Consider the following 13,942-nt stretch of genomic DNA (forward strand, 5'->3'; position numbering starts at 1 on the left):
TGTAATATAATTTATTTCTAGTTGACTCATCTTAAGGTCGTTTCCTTTCTTCCTGACTTTTGCAGTCTGAGTTTAATTATTGTTATTTATATGGGTTACTTGTATGTTATTATTAGGGTGCTCAGTGTTATTCAGTATAGTAGTTCCTCCTATTGGTACAGTGGTGAACGATGAAATCGAATGGTATTATAACGATATACTACGTCAGTAAGTTCTTTTTCATGTTGTTCATTTTGAAATCATAACTAACTCACCCTTTGTTAATTTAAAAGCTTGCACAGGGTAGTCCATTGATTGTGACCAGGTCAAATATCTCACGAAATAAGTGTCAAATGAAAAAACTGCAAAGAACGAAACTTGTCTAGCTTGAAGGGGGAAACCAACTAAAACATTCATATTTCTTTATGTACTAACATGAATATGTAATACAAAATGGGGGTTTCTATTTTAAAAAAATGCAGTTGACATCCATTTGAACTATGGCAGCGCCATCTATCGTTCCAACCATAGTGCCATTTGGTTTCCCCCTTCAAGCTAGACGAGTTTCGTTCTTTGTAGTTTTTTTGTTTGATTATTTTGTGAGATATTTGGCCCGGCCACTATCAGTGGACTACCCTGTATATGTTCGAATTTGCTACCTAGTTTATTTTGTACAATTTCTAGTTATATATCTATTTCTTCAACATGTTTGAATCCTATGTCTAATCTGTGTTCCAAATGATCCATCCTACCATTGATTTGAGACATTTTATCCTCCATTTGATTGAACCTGGTATCTGTTTTAGAAAATATATAATTGATTTGTTTGGTTAATTGGCCAAAATGTTGCATGAATGTTTACATAACTCCTTTGACTGTTATTTGCTTGTCTTTGAGAGCCATATTTACTGAGGAAAGTACTAAAAATGTATAAGTACCAATATTTAATTAATACTAATAAATGTCTGCAAATGGATATTTTGTATCTTGTACACTTCCCTTTAGTTAACTCCTGCAAAAGTTGTATATAACTGGTTGACACAACGTTACACATCACTGTTTACAGTATGACCAATCAGACAGTTGTCTGTGTTCTAAATTGGCACTGTAACTGCTTATGCTAGTGCCCCAGTTGTTGGAGCAGTGTGTTGCAATGTGACATTGGACGACTAAGGGAGGGTTCTCGTTGAATGCTGCCAACCGCCATTGAGGTACATGTGGGTGTAGTGGTGGGTGGATGCACACATAGTCACAGCTCTTCTTGGTATAGTTTAACTTGATGTTAGCATGGAAATATCTGTTGCAGTTGATAATTAATCTATTAGAGATGACTGAGTTTAATCAAAGTAGTTATTTTCAGCTAAATACCCTAAATACCTCTTAGTGACAGCTCCTTAATTCTTGTTTATGTGCCAGGCAATCTCATGTTTATTGCTGCTGCCAAGACAGATTTCTTCCTATTTCACGCATAATTAATTCCACATGGTCAAATCCAACACACAGAACTAAATTTTGACTATTATCACATTTACAATGTGAACATTTAGCAACTCAAATTCTTGGCATACAAAACATGATAGTTCGCTATTGACCGTTTCCTTCTTTCATACAGTGCGTTCACAGAGAGACCTTGAAATGTTATAAAGCTCAAGCTATGGAATTTCACCACAGTCAGGCTCCATAGTGAGGTGCACAGCACTGCAGACTCCAAGGAATTACTGACAATGACATAAGCATATTGAATTGAAGTCTTTCATCGCTGCATGATGCTCTTGGAGCACCTCAAAACATAAAATAACAAACCCAGAATCCTACAAATAAATAACTAATAATACGCAAACCTATCTCAATGCCTTATATTTGAAACTATTAATGATTACTCAGTTATACCTATTGCCAACGCTACTGTTGTTCTGCTTGTACCTCCATAATATTCTAAACACACATTAGTACCCTTACAAAGTACTGAAACTGCACTGGCCATTTGGTCTACAAATTGAGGCTATTGAGAAGTAACAAGAATACATGCCGTCAAGAGTATATGAACTTACCAGAACCACAATTAAAGTGTACTACTTGGTCCAGTAATCAGCTATATTGGGATCCAACATGCCTTGCCAAGTAGCTGAACAGACCCAGTTATATGTTAACAAATGTAAAGCCACATTCACAACCTGTTGGACTTCATATACCAGCTCCAATAATTTAGACTTACAAGGGTGAATCATAGATATACCAGAATTTTCACCTTATGCGCCTTTCTGTAACTGGAGACTGGTTCGGTATCTGCTCATTGTTGCTTTGATTTCCAGTGATTGTTCTCCACAGCTAGAATTTTGCCGTACTGTTTCTTTATTTAGAATCACAGTGTTGTAGCATGAGGTACCTTCATCTTTTGCGCAACTCATTATAATCAAGTTTCTCACAACAGAGGGCATAAAATTGTGTGAAATTTTGAAAATACTTGCAGCACAGTTAGGGCACAACACTCTGAAAAAGATTTACATGTACACATGGTGTAAACAGTTTCTACAAAGATGAGAAACAGTTGAGAGTGCAGCTCACAGACATCACCTGAGAATCAGCATGACTGAGCAAAATATTATCATTTTTAGCCAGCCCATTCAAGAACAATCACCAAATAACAGTTATTGAAATTGCTACTGAGGTTGGCATGAGTTACAGTAGTGCTCAAATGATCATTACTGACAACCTTGAATTTCGGAAAGTGTCTGCAAGGTAGGTGCCTTGTTCTCTCACTGCAGAGCACAAATTTCATTGTATCATGGTGGGCAAATGGCTACTGACACGCAACCAAATGAAGGGAAACATTTTTTGTGCCTGATTGTGATCTGCGACGAAATGTGGGTGCACCATTACACCTTCAAATTGAAAAAAAGCTGCATCAAATGCCACAAAAAAGATGAATCTGCACCTGTCAGAACTAAAAGCTATCTCTCCATGAGGAAGTTCCTGCAACGGTCTTTTTTTATTTTAAAGGAATTAGTCTCATCAGTTTTCTTCTTGAACATCATACTGTGATTACTCTTACTGTGTACTATTGCCTACTTTTGGACAAAACAAATCTTGCATATTGTCAGAAAAGGGGTGCATTTCCAATCCGGCATGTTATCATACTTCATGACAATGCTTGACCCCACTCAGCTACTGGAACTCAACAAAAGATTCAGGAATTGTTCTGAACCACATCAAACCATCCTCGCTTATCACTCTGTGATTTTCATTTGTTGGACCAGTGAAGGAAGCAATCGGAGGACATTGATTTGATGCCACTGTCAAAGTGTTCGTGTGGAAGTGGAGACTATATAAAAAAATAAATTCATGTATATGATTGCCTCTCAACAAAATTGGTGAGAAATTCAATGACATGACAGACTTAATGAGACACTGCCCTATCTGGACATACCTTTTGTAGTTTGATTGATTCTTGAGTATTGTTAATCAGTTTGGGACCAATACGAGGTAGGACTGATAGAAGAGGTAGAGAAGATCCAATGAAGAGCAGTGCATTTCATCACAAGAACATTTAGTCGACACGGAACATCACGGATATGCTTAACGAACTCCAATGGCAGACGCTAAAGGAGACATTGTACGTCAGAGAAATGTGTACTATTGAAATTTCGAGAGAGCTCTTTCTGGAAGAATTAGACAACGTATTACTTCCTCCATGACCACATGTGAAAATTCAAGAAATTAGAGGTAAAACAAAGGCATACTGACAATCATTCTTCCCGCATGCTTATTGCGAATGGAACAAGGAAATGGGTACCAGTTATTGGTACAAGAAGTACCCTCTGCCATACACCATCAGGTCACTTGTCGGATATTGCTGTAGATCATGGGCAGAAAATAGTGGTGCACAAGCCGCATCTGGCCCATGGAAGAAATTCCAGGTGAACAAAAAATGAAGGTACTCTAAAAAATGCGTATGTTGAGGCGTAATTTGCTAGTGTCACATCTCAGGAAAGGGGTACCATTTATATTGGTGTGTTATCCCATAAACATTAACCTCACAGACTAGAGTTTTGACTTTATGTGCTTGGAACAGTGCTTTTGTGTGAGAAGGCAGCCCCTGAGCTTATGCAAGTATGTGAATCAGGCCTGTGGGTCACCAAAGGTTTCCCCTGCACGATGTAGATCTGCATGAACAGTCTAAGATATAAGAGAACAGCCTCATCTGCCCTACTGTTGCGATTCTGTATGTGAATCCCTTTGAATAGGTAGCACTGAAATCAGTTTCATGATAGCACACTTGCTCTTTTCTGCTACATGCACAACATGTTTGCAATTTTGCCACATGAGAAAGACTAATTAGAATAAATCCTACCTCATCTGAATACAATGAACCCTAACATAACACCGTGTTACTTTAAATGGAAGATAATTTGCTGTAGCGCAGTTTTGCAAGTTTCAGTCAGAAGGAAAGAGGACATAGTATTAACGTAAACCTTCTCATATGAACCAGTGGGTCATTCCACTGTTGCGGGTGTGACATTTTGTCACATTTTTCATGCGTAAAGTTATATTTATTTGTACTTCAGGTGTCAGAGTAAGGCTAACTTTAATTTAGTGAATAGAATAGCATGTTATAAAGTTCCTGTAAAAATTTTAGCTCTTAATTTTACATCCAACCTGCTAAAAAAATCGTGAAGAAGTGTTATGGGTGTGACAAAACTTTACCCTTCATTTGCACATAGCCGTGTTCTTTAGTTATTTTGTCTTGTACTTCTGTGTCAGGATGGTTGATAATTTTTACGCCGAAACGTTGGAATTTTATAAATGACAATGCGGTCTCTAACCCAGAAGAATTTTATTGACAATGAAAATATAAACACTGTTTGGCCAAAGACTTCTTATTTTTGCTGACGCTAAACCTAGGGAGCCCAGTGCTAACAGTAGAGTGAAGTGGTGGTCAGTGGGATTACTGGATGTTGGTCCGTGTGACAGTGAACCAAGCAAAGTATTGGTGTGGAAACTTAAGACATCTGGTTCATCGGTGCCATCTCTGGGAGGGGTTAGGATCCCACAAGTGTAAGATGGCATCACTTCCAACTATCGATATCAGTGTATCAACTTGTCTGGTGATGACAATTCGTCCTGTTGTCAAAATGTTGTGTCTGTCTGTGATAACTGCCTAGCCATTCATCTGAGAAATTATTGTAGATTACAGATGCCAGGTTCAATCCCAGCATTTGAAAATCACTAGTCATTATCATATCTGGTGGTAAAGTATGGATATATTAACGTGAGCCAGAGGTAATGTGGCAATTCATGGAGCTCATCCAAACAAAACATGTAGAGAACTTAGGTACGGTGATTAATAAGCTACTGTACACTGTTAAGATTGTAAATTGGAACAGCTCCCCAGTAATGTATGAAGAAGAGAGGACAGTAACTGTAAATTGTTATTTAGGAGTATTTCTTCCTAAATTTATCAAAATATACAAAGTGAAACATACAAGAACAAGCTTGAGTAGAAGTTTATTGTATTAATTTTTTCTGACTGGTTTAAAAGGAAGTATTTGCATATGTACCTTAGTGGAGACTACTTCAAAAATATGAGAAATTAAGTTTTCCAAAAGTCCAGAATTCCCATTAAGTCTCATAATTTTCAGAATAATTCTGATACATTTTATACAGGGTCATTTTATGCAAAATTTTTAAGTGAGGCTGGTATTAAAATATGTTAAACCAGTGTTTGTGTTATAAATAATATGGCATTTGTACAGCAACTCAATATAATTCAAATTTTTTTTCTAGGTATTGGTAGATGATCTTCTAGTTTACAATGGTGAACTTGACCAGGCATCACATTTACAAGGATCATCAAGAGTTCCATATCGCACTGTCCTGTTTACGTTGAATACGGATTTAATTAGTCAAGAACAAAGCACAGAAGTCAGGTGAGTTTTGAGTTAGACATTTATTCTTGAGCAAATAAGTAAACTGTACATCAGTATTCACAACTCAACATTTATGTTTCAGAATAAAATTCAGTCATCAGTTATTTTTATTTTGCTTTACTGGCTTAAAAGATTAATCTGTTATCTTCAGAAGCCTACAAAGTTTGGGATAGTATAAATCATTAGAATTTGGCCGCACATTTATGTAAACTATAAGATGTGTATTACAAAACTTTACTTAGTATCCCAAGTTTTGTGGGCTTCTGAACATGACAGATTAATCTGTGACGCCAGTAAGCAAAATAAAAACAATTGTCAAACTGACGGCCGAACTTCGTTCAGATATACACAGTGTTCAGAAATATTCATGTCAAAGTTCAAGGACTTGTAGATGGGAGTGAATACTTAACATTTTGAATAGGGACCCATGTACAGAAAAGTGCTATTTTCATTCTACGAATATTTCAATTCAGATGTGTAATGCGTTCATGTGTGCTGAGGGAAAGAAAAAAGTCTTAGAGATGCTTGCCATGGTATACAGTAGGATAGAGAAAATGGTGTGTACTACTTCAGACAGTCATCCGTTGTCACTTAAACATGCCTTGCTATGAGACCTATTCAATGCCTGTGTGTCTCTGATATAGTAAACATGGTTTGGTACATATTTTGGGAATACATAGACATGCTCCTTGTCTATAGCAAAGCTCGAGGTAAGGGAGGAGCTGCTGGTCAGCTGTATCACAAAAGTTTTCCACCTCGGAGCACACCATCGCACAAACATTTTTCCCAAGTTACACAGTGGCTGTGAGAGACAGGTACCTTCACTGTGAGAAGGCACGACTGTGTTGCTCCACAGCAATGCTGCACACCCGAATTGGAAGAAGACATATTGCATTGCATTGAAGAGAACCCGGCATTGAGTACTTGAAAAATTGTGTGTGCAGTGAGTGCTAGATAGTATTGTTTGGGACCTTCCATGTGAGCAACAATTACATCCATACCACTTACTATGGGTCGAGCTGATTTTCCACAATGCATTGCCTATTTCATTTGATTCCTGCACTGCATCGATGCACAACTGTTTCCACGTTGAGTTCTGTTCACAGATATAAGTAAGTTCACTAGGGACTGTGTTCTGAATTCACGAAGCAGCTATGTCTGGGCAGAAGAAAACCCTCGTGCCATGCATTTTCAGGGATTTCAGCATCAGTTTGTATTAACGTGCGGGCTGGTCTTCTTGGAGGGTCATGTCATTGGGCCGTATCTGCTTCCACTCAACCTAATTAATCCTGCATACTTGATTTGCCTATGACATTGGACTCATTTTTGGAAGCTTTGCCACTGAATATCTGTCAGGAAATGCGGTTTCAGCATGATTGTGCACCGTCTCAGTTCTCACCTATGGCTCGCAGACATCTCAACAGATGGTATGGTGAATGATAGATAGGCCGAAATGGTCTGGATTTAACTCCTACAGACTACTTTTTGTGGGGTCGTGTGCAAAGTTAGTTTTATGAGGTCCCTACAGAGACAGAGGAAGAGACAGAGGAAGATCTGTTGACATGAATTCTAGCTGCTGCACTAGAAATTGAGGAGACATCAGACGGGATGGAGAGTGTGTATCCAGGGTGTATAAGTTCCAGGACAACCAGGAAATCCAGGAAAAGCCCAGGAATTTTGTTGAATTCTGGGAATTTTTCATTGTTTTAGTCTTTTGTTAATTTTTTGTAGTTTTCACTGAACAGATAAACAGCAAAATGTGTCAAAGGCTTCAGGATGAAGCCTATGGAATATTTCATAACAGCAGACTGCTTCCAATGAGCGTGAAGTCCCAAGTGTTTATGTTATGTTCATTTTGAACAGTTGCCAGCGGGCTCATGCGAATGTGCATTTGAGTTGAGTAAGGGCAGTGCCTTCTCCCACTTGGGGCTACTTGAAGTGCCATTGGAGCGGTGGCAAGAAACATTAATGCTACACAGAAAACTTTTTCTGGCGCACCCAAGCTGTCAGATTCATGACTGCAGAGAGCAGTCTGGGTTTTTGTGGGGAGGAAGATGTTTATGTTTAGTGATTTTGCTGTTTCCTGATGTTGTTTAGAGTTCACACATCAGATTAAAACAAAATGGATTTCTGTGGCCGGGACATACTGGAAGAATCTAGTGGACACAATTCCTCACCAAGCTGAATCCATTATCTGTACTACTTGTGCTGTTTCACATCATTAGCATGATGTCTTTTTGGGGTGCCCAAATTTTTGTTTGGTGTGCTCACAATGTTGTCCAAGTTGGTCTCCACAACAGTCGGTTCATTTATTTACGACTACAAAGTATACAACTTGCGTAATATTTGAATAAAACTTCTTTCATGTTGGTGTAGTTAGGATGTTCATCTTCTACTATTGTATAAGAATCCTTTTAACAAGTACATAGTAATAAGTCAGATATATACTATCCATAGTGTGAGAATTGTCATTACTCCAAAGGAACAGGGTAGTGTTACAATTTTATGTACTTTACTGTAATTACCTGTCATTGTCAGAAGTAGAGCAATCTTTATACCATGTAAAAAAGCTTCCAAAATAGAAGTTTTATTGTTCAGATCATAGTTGATAGAAACCCTGATTGCTCGTTCAGAAAAGTTATATTGCCATATTTAGATCACTGGATACGTGAATTGCAAAGCCATACATGTGGTACATTGCCATGCTGACTGCTGTTTATCAGCAATGATGGCTGGAGTTGGATGCCAGTACTGCAACAGGACATCCACTGATGGGTGACAGGTGCACTTTTCAGCTGAATCACATTTTATGCTCCATTGGACCAATGAGTGTCGGTATGTACAGCGATGCAATAATTGTCAAAAGGGCCCAGGTCATAGGAAGGAGCGTTATGGTCTGGAGAATGTTTTCATGGTATTCTCTATGTGGTCTTGCCATCCTGGAAGACACAGTGGATCAACAGCAGTATGCATCTATCCTTGGGGACCATAAACACCCCTACAAGATTCTTTTTTCTTTGTCACGATGGCATCTAGTAGCAGGCAATGCAGCATGTCACACAGCTCGCAGTGTATGTACATACACCAGAATGAGTTTACCGTGCTCCCTGGCCACCAAACTCCCCGGATTAAAACCCAGTTGAGAATCTGTGGGACTATGTCAGTCGGGCTGTTTGAGTCATATATCATCAACCAAGGAACTTAATGCTGCTCGCCATGGCATTGTAGTCGGCATGCCTCCACATCCCTCTCAGTACCTTCTAGAACCTCATTGACTCTCTTCCTGCATTTCTGCATGGCAAAAGGGAGTTTATTCAGGCTTTTGAGAGATGGTCACATTAATGTGACTGGACTGTGTATTTACACATTCTGAATATTTGTGGGGTGGCCTGTCTAAGCCACTTAACTTGGTGTAGAGAACTTAGGTCAGTGGAGTAATTCAAGAACTAGTTCTGTATTTACACATTCTGGATATTTATGGGGTGGTCTGTCTAAGCCACTTTACTTGATGTAGACAATTTACATCAGTGGAATAATTTAAGAACTTGCTCAATTTCCTAATTTTAATTTTTCACTTAAGACTAACGAAAACTGAAATAATCCACAAATCATGATTGAAGATGATGAAATATGTCACTAAATAACCAATCACACTCATGAATATTTGAAACAAAGATTCCAAGACTTACCAAGCGGGAAAGCGCCGGTAGATAGGCACAATAAATAAAACACACAAACACACACAGAGAATTTAGAGCTTTCGCAACCGGCGGCTGCTTCGTCAGGAAAGAGGGAAGGAAAAGGAAAAATGAAAGGATGTGGGTTTTAAGGGAGAGCGTAAGGAGTCATTCCAATCCCGGGAGCGGAAATACTTACCTTTGGGGAAAAAAGGATAAGTATATACTCACACACACACACACACACACACACACACACACACACACACACACACACACACACACACGCACGCACACACATATCCATCCATACATACACAGACACAAGCAGACATATTTAAAGGCAAAGAGTATGGGCGGAGATGTAAGTCGAGGCGGAAGTGTGGAAGCAAAGATGATGTTGAATGACAGGTAAGGTATAAGTGGCGGCAACTTGAAATTAGCGGAGATTGAGGCCTGGTGGATAACGAGAAGAGAGGATATATTGAAGGGCAAGTTCCCATCTCCGGAGTTCAGATAGGTTGGTGTTGGTGGGAAGTATCCAGATAACTCGGACAGTGTAACACTGTGCCAAGATGTGCTGGCCGTGCACCAAGGCATGTTTAGCCACAGGGTGATCCTCATTACCAACAAACACTGTCTGCCTGTGTCCATTCATGCGAATGGACAGTTTGTTGCTGGTCATTCCCACATAGAAAGCGTCACAGTGTAGGCAGGTCAGTTGGTAAATCACGTGGATGCTTTCACACGTGGCTCTGCCTTGGATCGTGTACACCTTCCGGGTTACAGGACTGGAGTAGGTGGTGGTGGGAGGGTGCATAGGACAGGTTTTTCACCGGGGGTGGTTGCAAGGGTAGGAGCCAGAAGGTAGGGAAGGTGGTTTGGGGATTTCATAGGGATGAACCAAGAGGTTACGAAGGTTAGGTAGACGGTGGAAAGACACTCTTGGTGGAGTGGGCAGGAATTCATGAAGGATGGATCTCATTTCGGGGCAGGATTTTTGGAAGTCGTATCCCTGCTGGAGAGCCACATTCAGAGTCTGATCCAGTCCTGGGAAGTATCTTGTCACAAGTGGGGCACTTTTGGGGTTCTTCTGTGAGAGGTTTTGGGTTTGAGGGAATGAGGAAGTGGCTCTGGTTATTTGCTTCTGTACCAGGTCGGGAGGGTAGTTGCGGGATGCGAAAGCTGTTTTCAGGTTGTTGGTGTAATGGTCCAGGGATTCAGGACTGGAGCAGATTCGTTTGCCACGAAGGCCTAGGCTGTAGGGAAGGGACCGTTTGATATGGAATGGGTGGCAGCTGTCATAATGTAGGTACTGTTGCTTGTTGGTGGGTTTGATGTGGAGTCCAATGGCCAGCTTCACACATCCGTCCATGACTCCTTACTCTCTTCCTTAAAACCCACATCCTTTCCTCTTTCCTTCTCCTTCCCTCTTTCCTGACGAAGCAGCCGCCGGTTGCGAAAGCTCGAAATTCTGTGTGTGTGTTTGTGTTTTATTTATTGTGCCTATCTACCGGCACTTTCCCGCTTGGTAAGTCTTGGAATCTTTGTTTTTAATATATTTTTCCCATGTGGAAGTTTCTTTCTATTTTATTTTCATGAATATTTGAATTAGAGACATGTACCAAATACAAAATCAATGAAAATTTAATTTTTATTCCTGTATCTTTGTGGTGTTTTAGAGGTTCTAGAGTATAAACGCATCCATCCAGGTGTAATGGCGCCCTTGACAGTCTCTTGGCTGGAGCCTAGCTGAAATCCACACCTGACCTTTCAGATTAGGATTTTCCATAATTTCCTAAATTGATAAAGGCAAATCCTACAATAATTCCTTTGAAAAATACACAACTGATTTCCATTTCTGTCCTGATACACCTTTAATTTGAGCTCCAACTATGAGTCTTATTAATGATGCGATGTAAATGCATACATATTTAATGATTTATTGGTGTATCCATTTATTGGTGTACCCTTACTCACTATACTAGAGCTGGGATACATTATGAATCCGACAAATCTGTTGTGCCAGCTTTTTTGTCGGATATATTCATTAGAAACATTTTAGAGAATACTAACTTGTGTTCTCATTATTGGCAACAATAATCATGAATTATCTGCTTCTGTAAATGGAAATTTCACACTGTAAATGGTCAATAGAATCTCAAATATATTTTCAGAAAGCTCTTTTCATTTTGCAGACATAAAGGCCATGGCCATCATGTTCGTCTTCTAAATGACTATAAACGAGTAACATCAGGAGGAAGTTCTTGTACCTCTGCCGACCCATCACTCCGGCCTGTGACCTCTATCATCCACAGGGAAATGGAAGATTAGAGGCCAACTGATCTGGTTAAGTGTGCAGCAGCTGTTTATTTCTTCTGTGAAGAATTGTCTGGGTATTTTTGTTTGTTGAGGTTTGTGTTCCACACATTCTGGAATCGCATGTATCCATTTGTAAGTATTCACTTCAGTATGTGCCTTACTCATAAATCTTCAGGAAGAGAAACAGCCAAGTTTTCTCAGTTAGAAACTTATATATATATGTATATGTGTGTTTTTCTATTAGGGAGTAAACACTACCAAAATGAGCAAATGAACTCAAGTATTTTATGTGAATATATTCAGCCCGAAGCAAGCTGAAAATGTTACATAGTAATTGCAAAATGTACACATATTTACGAGCTGAATTAAATTTAAATGTATTATGGTGATTTTTACAGACTGATTCTTCCACAAATTTCTGAATCCCAAGTAGTCAGAAAAGCTGTAACAAATTAGAAACACTTTGTTACATTTTTTTTAAATAAAGACAAAAACGGAAAGAAAAAAAATCAAACCTATTTTCAGTACAGTTGAACAAGCAGCATGTGGAATAGTCAAGAGAATCAGATTCAGACTGAATCCACACATAATATTAATGATGATTGGTTTGATACACCAGTCAGCCTGGAGGGGTTTTAGAGAGTGTTTCGCACTTTACCCACATGCTGAATTGGTTATCTGTCTCTCATTAGAAAACAACACACAAACAGTTAAGATATGAATACATGCAATAGTCTTTGACACACGTTCCATATTACTTTTCTTCATTGGAGTAACTAACCTGTCATGACACGAAGACACTACACTGCAGTATACTGTACAGGTACTCAGCATGCTCTTCCACACTGAGAGACCCCTGACTCTCAATAACAGTTCAAGGAAAGCAACAGCACACTGCCTCATTAGGACCTTGTCCATGATGGCAATACAGGATCCTCAATTCTGTTCCCAAAGCTCATTTCCTGAGTGTGGAACTGACTTGACTTTTGGCAATGTTTCGTACAGTATCCACCATTAAATTATTTAAACCTTTAAAAAAAAACATTTAAACTATTGGATGGAAAAATGTATAAAATAAGGGAAAGGCAACAACTTACCTACAGAGGATTGCTGCCTGGTGCTTAGAAACAAATGGCAAGACGGAGGTGAAGAATGGGATAGGGAAGGATGCTTGAGGTGAGTAGGGGGTGGATGGGTAGTGTAAGGCAAGCCTTTTGTCAGGTGACTCAGCACTTGCATGACAGGATGAAAAGATCAGAGGGTAGAGCATAACAGGGGTAGCAAGAAGGCGAAGAGGAGGAGGGAGAGGTGGAAAGGAGAGGACGTGGTGGTGAAGAGGGAGACAGGGAGGGGAGAGAGTGAGGGAGAGGAGTTCTTTTGAGCTCTTGCTCTTTTTCTGGTTGGAGTACAAACATTCATACATACACACACAAGCACACAGACACCCAAATGTCCATGCTTGTGGTATCAGCGAAACTGATTATTGAAAATCAGTTATTGAAAGAACCAATTATCGAAAGTAGTTGCCAGGTTAAATGGAGGTGGGGATGGGGTAGGGAAGCTCACATGAGACAAGGAAGGGATACTGGGTGGTGTGATGCAGGTCTTTCACCAGATGACTCAGCGGCTGCACAGGAAGATGTAGAGTTCAGAAGGTAGAGCATACCGTATCAGATACTGAGGGGGAAGAAGAAAGGAGAGAAAGGTGGTGGTGAAGAGGGAGACAGGAGGGTAGAGATTAAGGGAGAGGGGTTCTTTTGAGCTCTTGCTCTTTTTCTAGTAGAAAACACACACACACACACACACACACACACACACACACACACACACACACACACACACACCACAGATACCCAAACTTCTACACACATGGACACATGGTAGCAGCAGGACTATTTATTGAAAATCAATTATCTAAAGTAGTTGCCTGGGTAGTGGGGATGGAGAGGGAATAGGGAAGGATGGATGAAGCAAGGAAGAGGATAGCAGAGGAGTTTGAGGCTAGTCTTTTGCCAGGTGACTCAGTGGCTGTACAAA

The 13,942-nt window shown here is 39.7% G+C and overlaps 1 protein-coding gene across 1 annotated transcript in view; it reads left to right on the forward strand.

Moving 5' to 3' along the window:
• LOC126281215 (katanin-interacting protein-like) overlaps positions 1-12,419 on the forward strand; it is a 288,539-nt gene extending 276,120 nt beyond the window's left edge. Inside the window, exons 14-15 of the mRNA XM_049979962.1 lie at positions 5,764-5,906; positions 11,782-12,419. Coding sequence (XP_049835919.1) covers positions 5,764-5,906; positions 11,782-11,917 — 279 coding nt within the window. The 3' untranslated portion in view covers positions 11,918-12,419. The remainder of the gene's footprint in view (positions 1-5,763; positions 5,907-11,781) is intronic.
• The last annotated feature ends 1,523 nt before the right edge of the window (positions 12,420-13,942 follow it).

Source organism: Schistocerca gregaria, chromosome 7 (genome assembly GCF_023897955.1).
Source record: "Schistocerca gregaria isolate iqSchGreg1 chromosome 7, iqSchGreg1.2, whole genome shotgun sequence".
Lineage (NCBI taxonomy): Eukaryota > Metazoa > Arthropoda > Insecta > Orthoptera > Acrididae > Schistocerca > Schistocerca gregaria.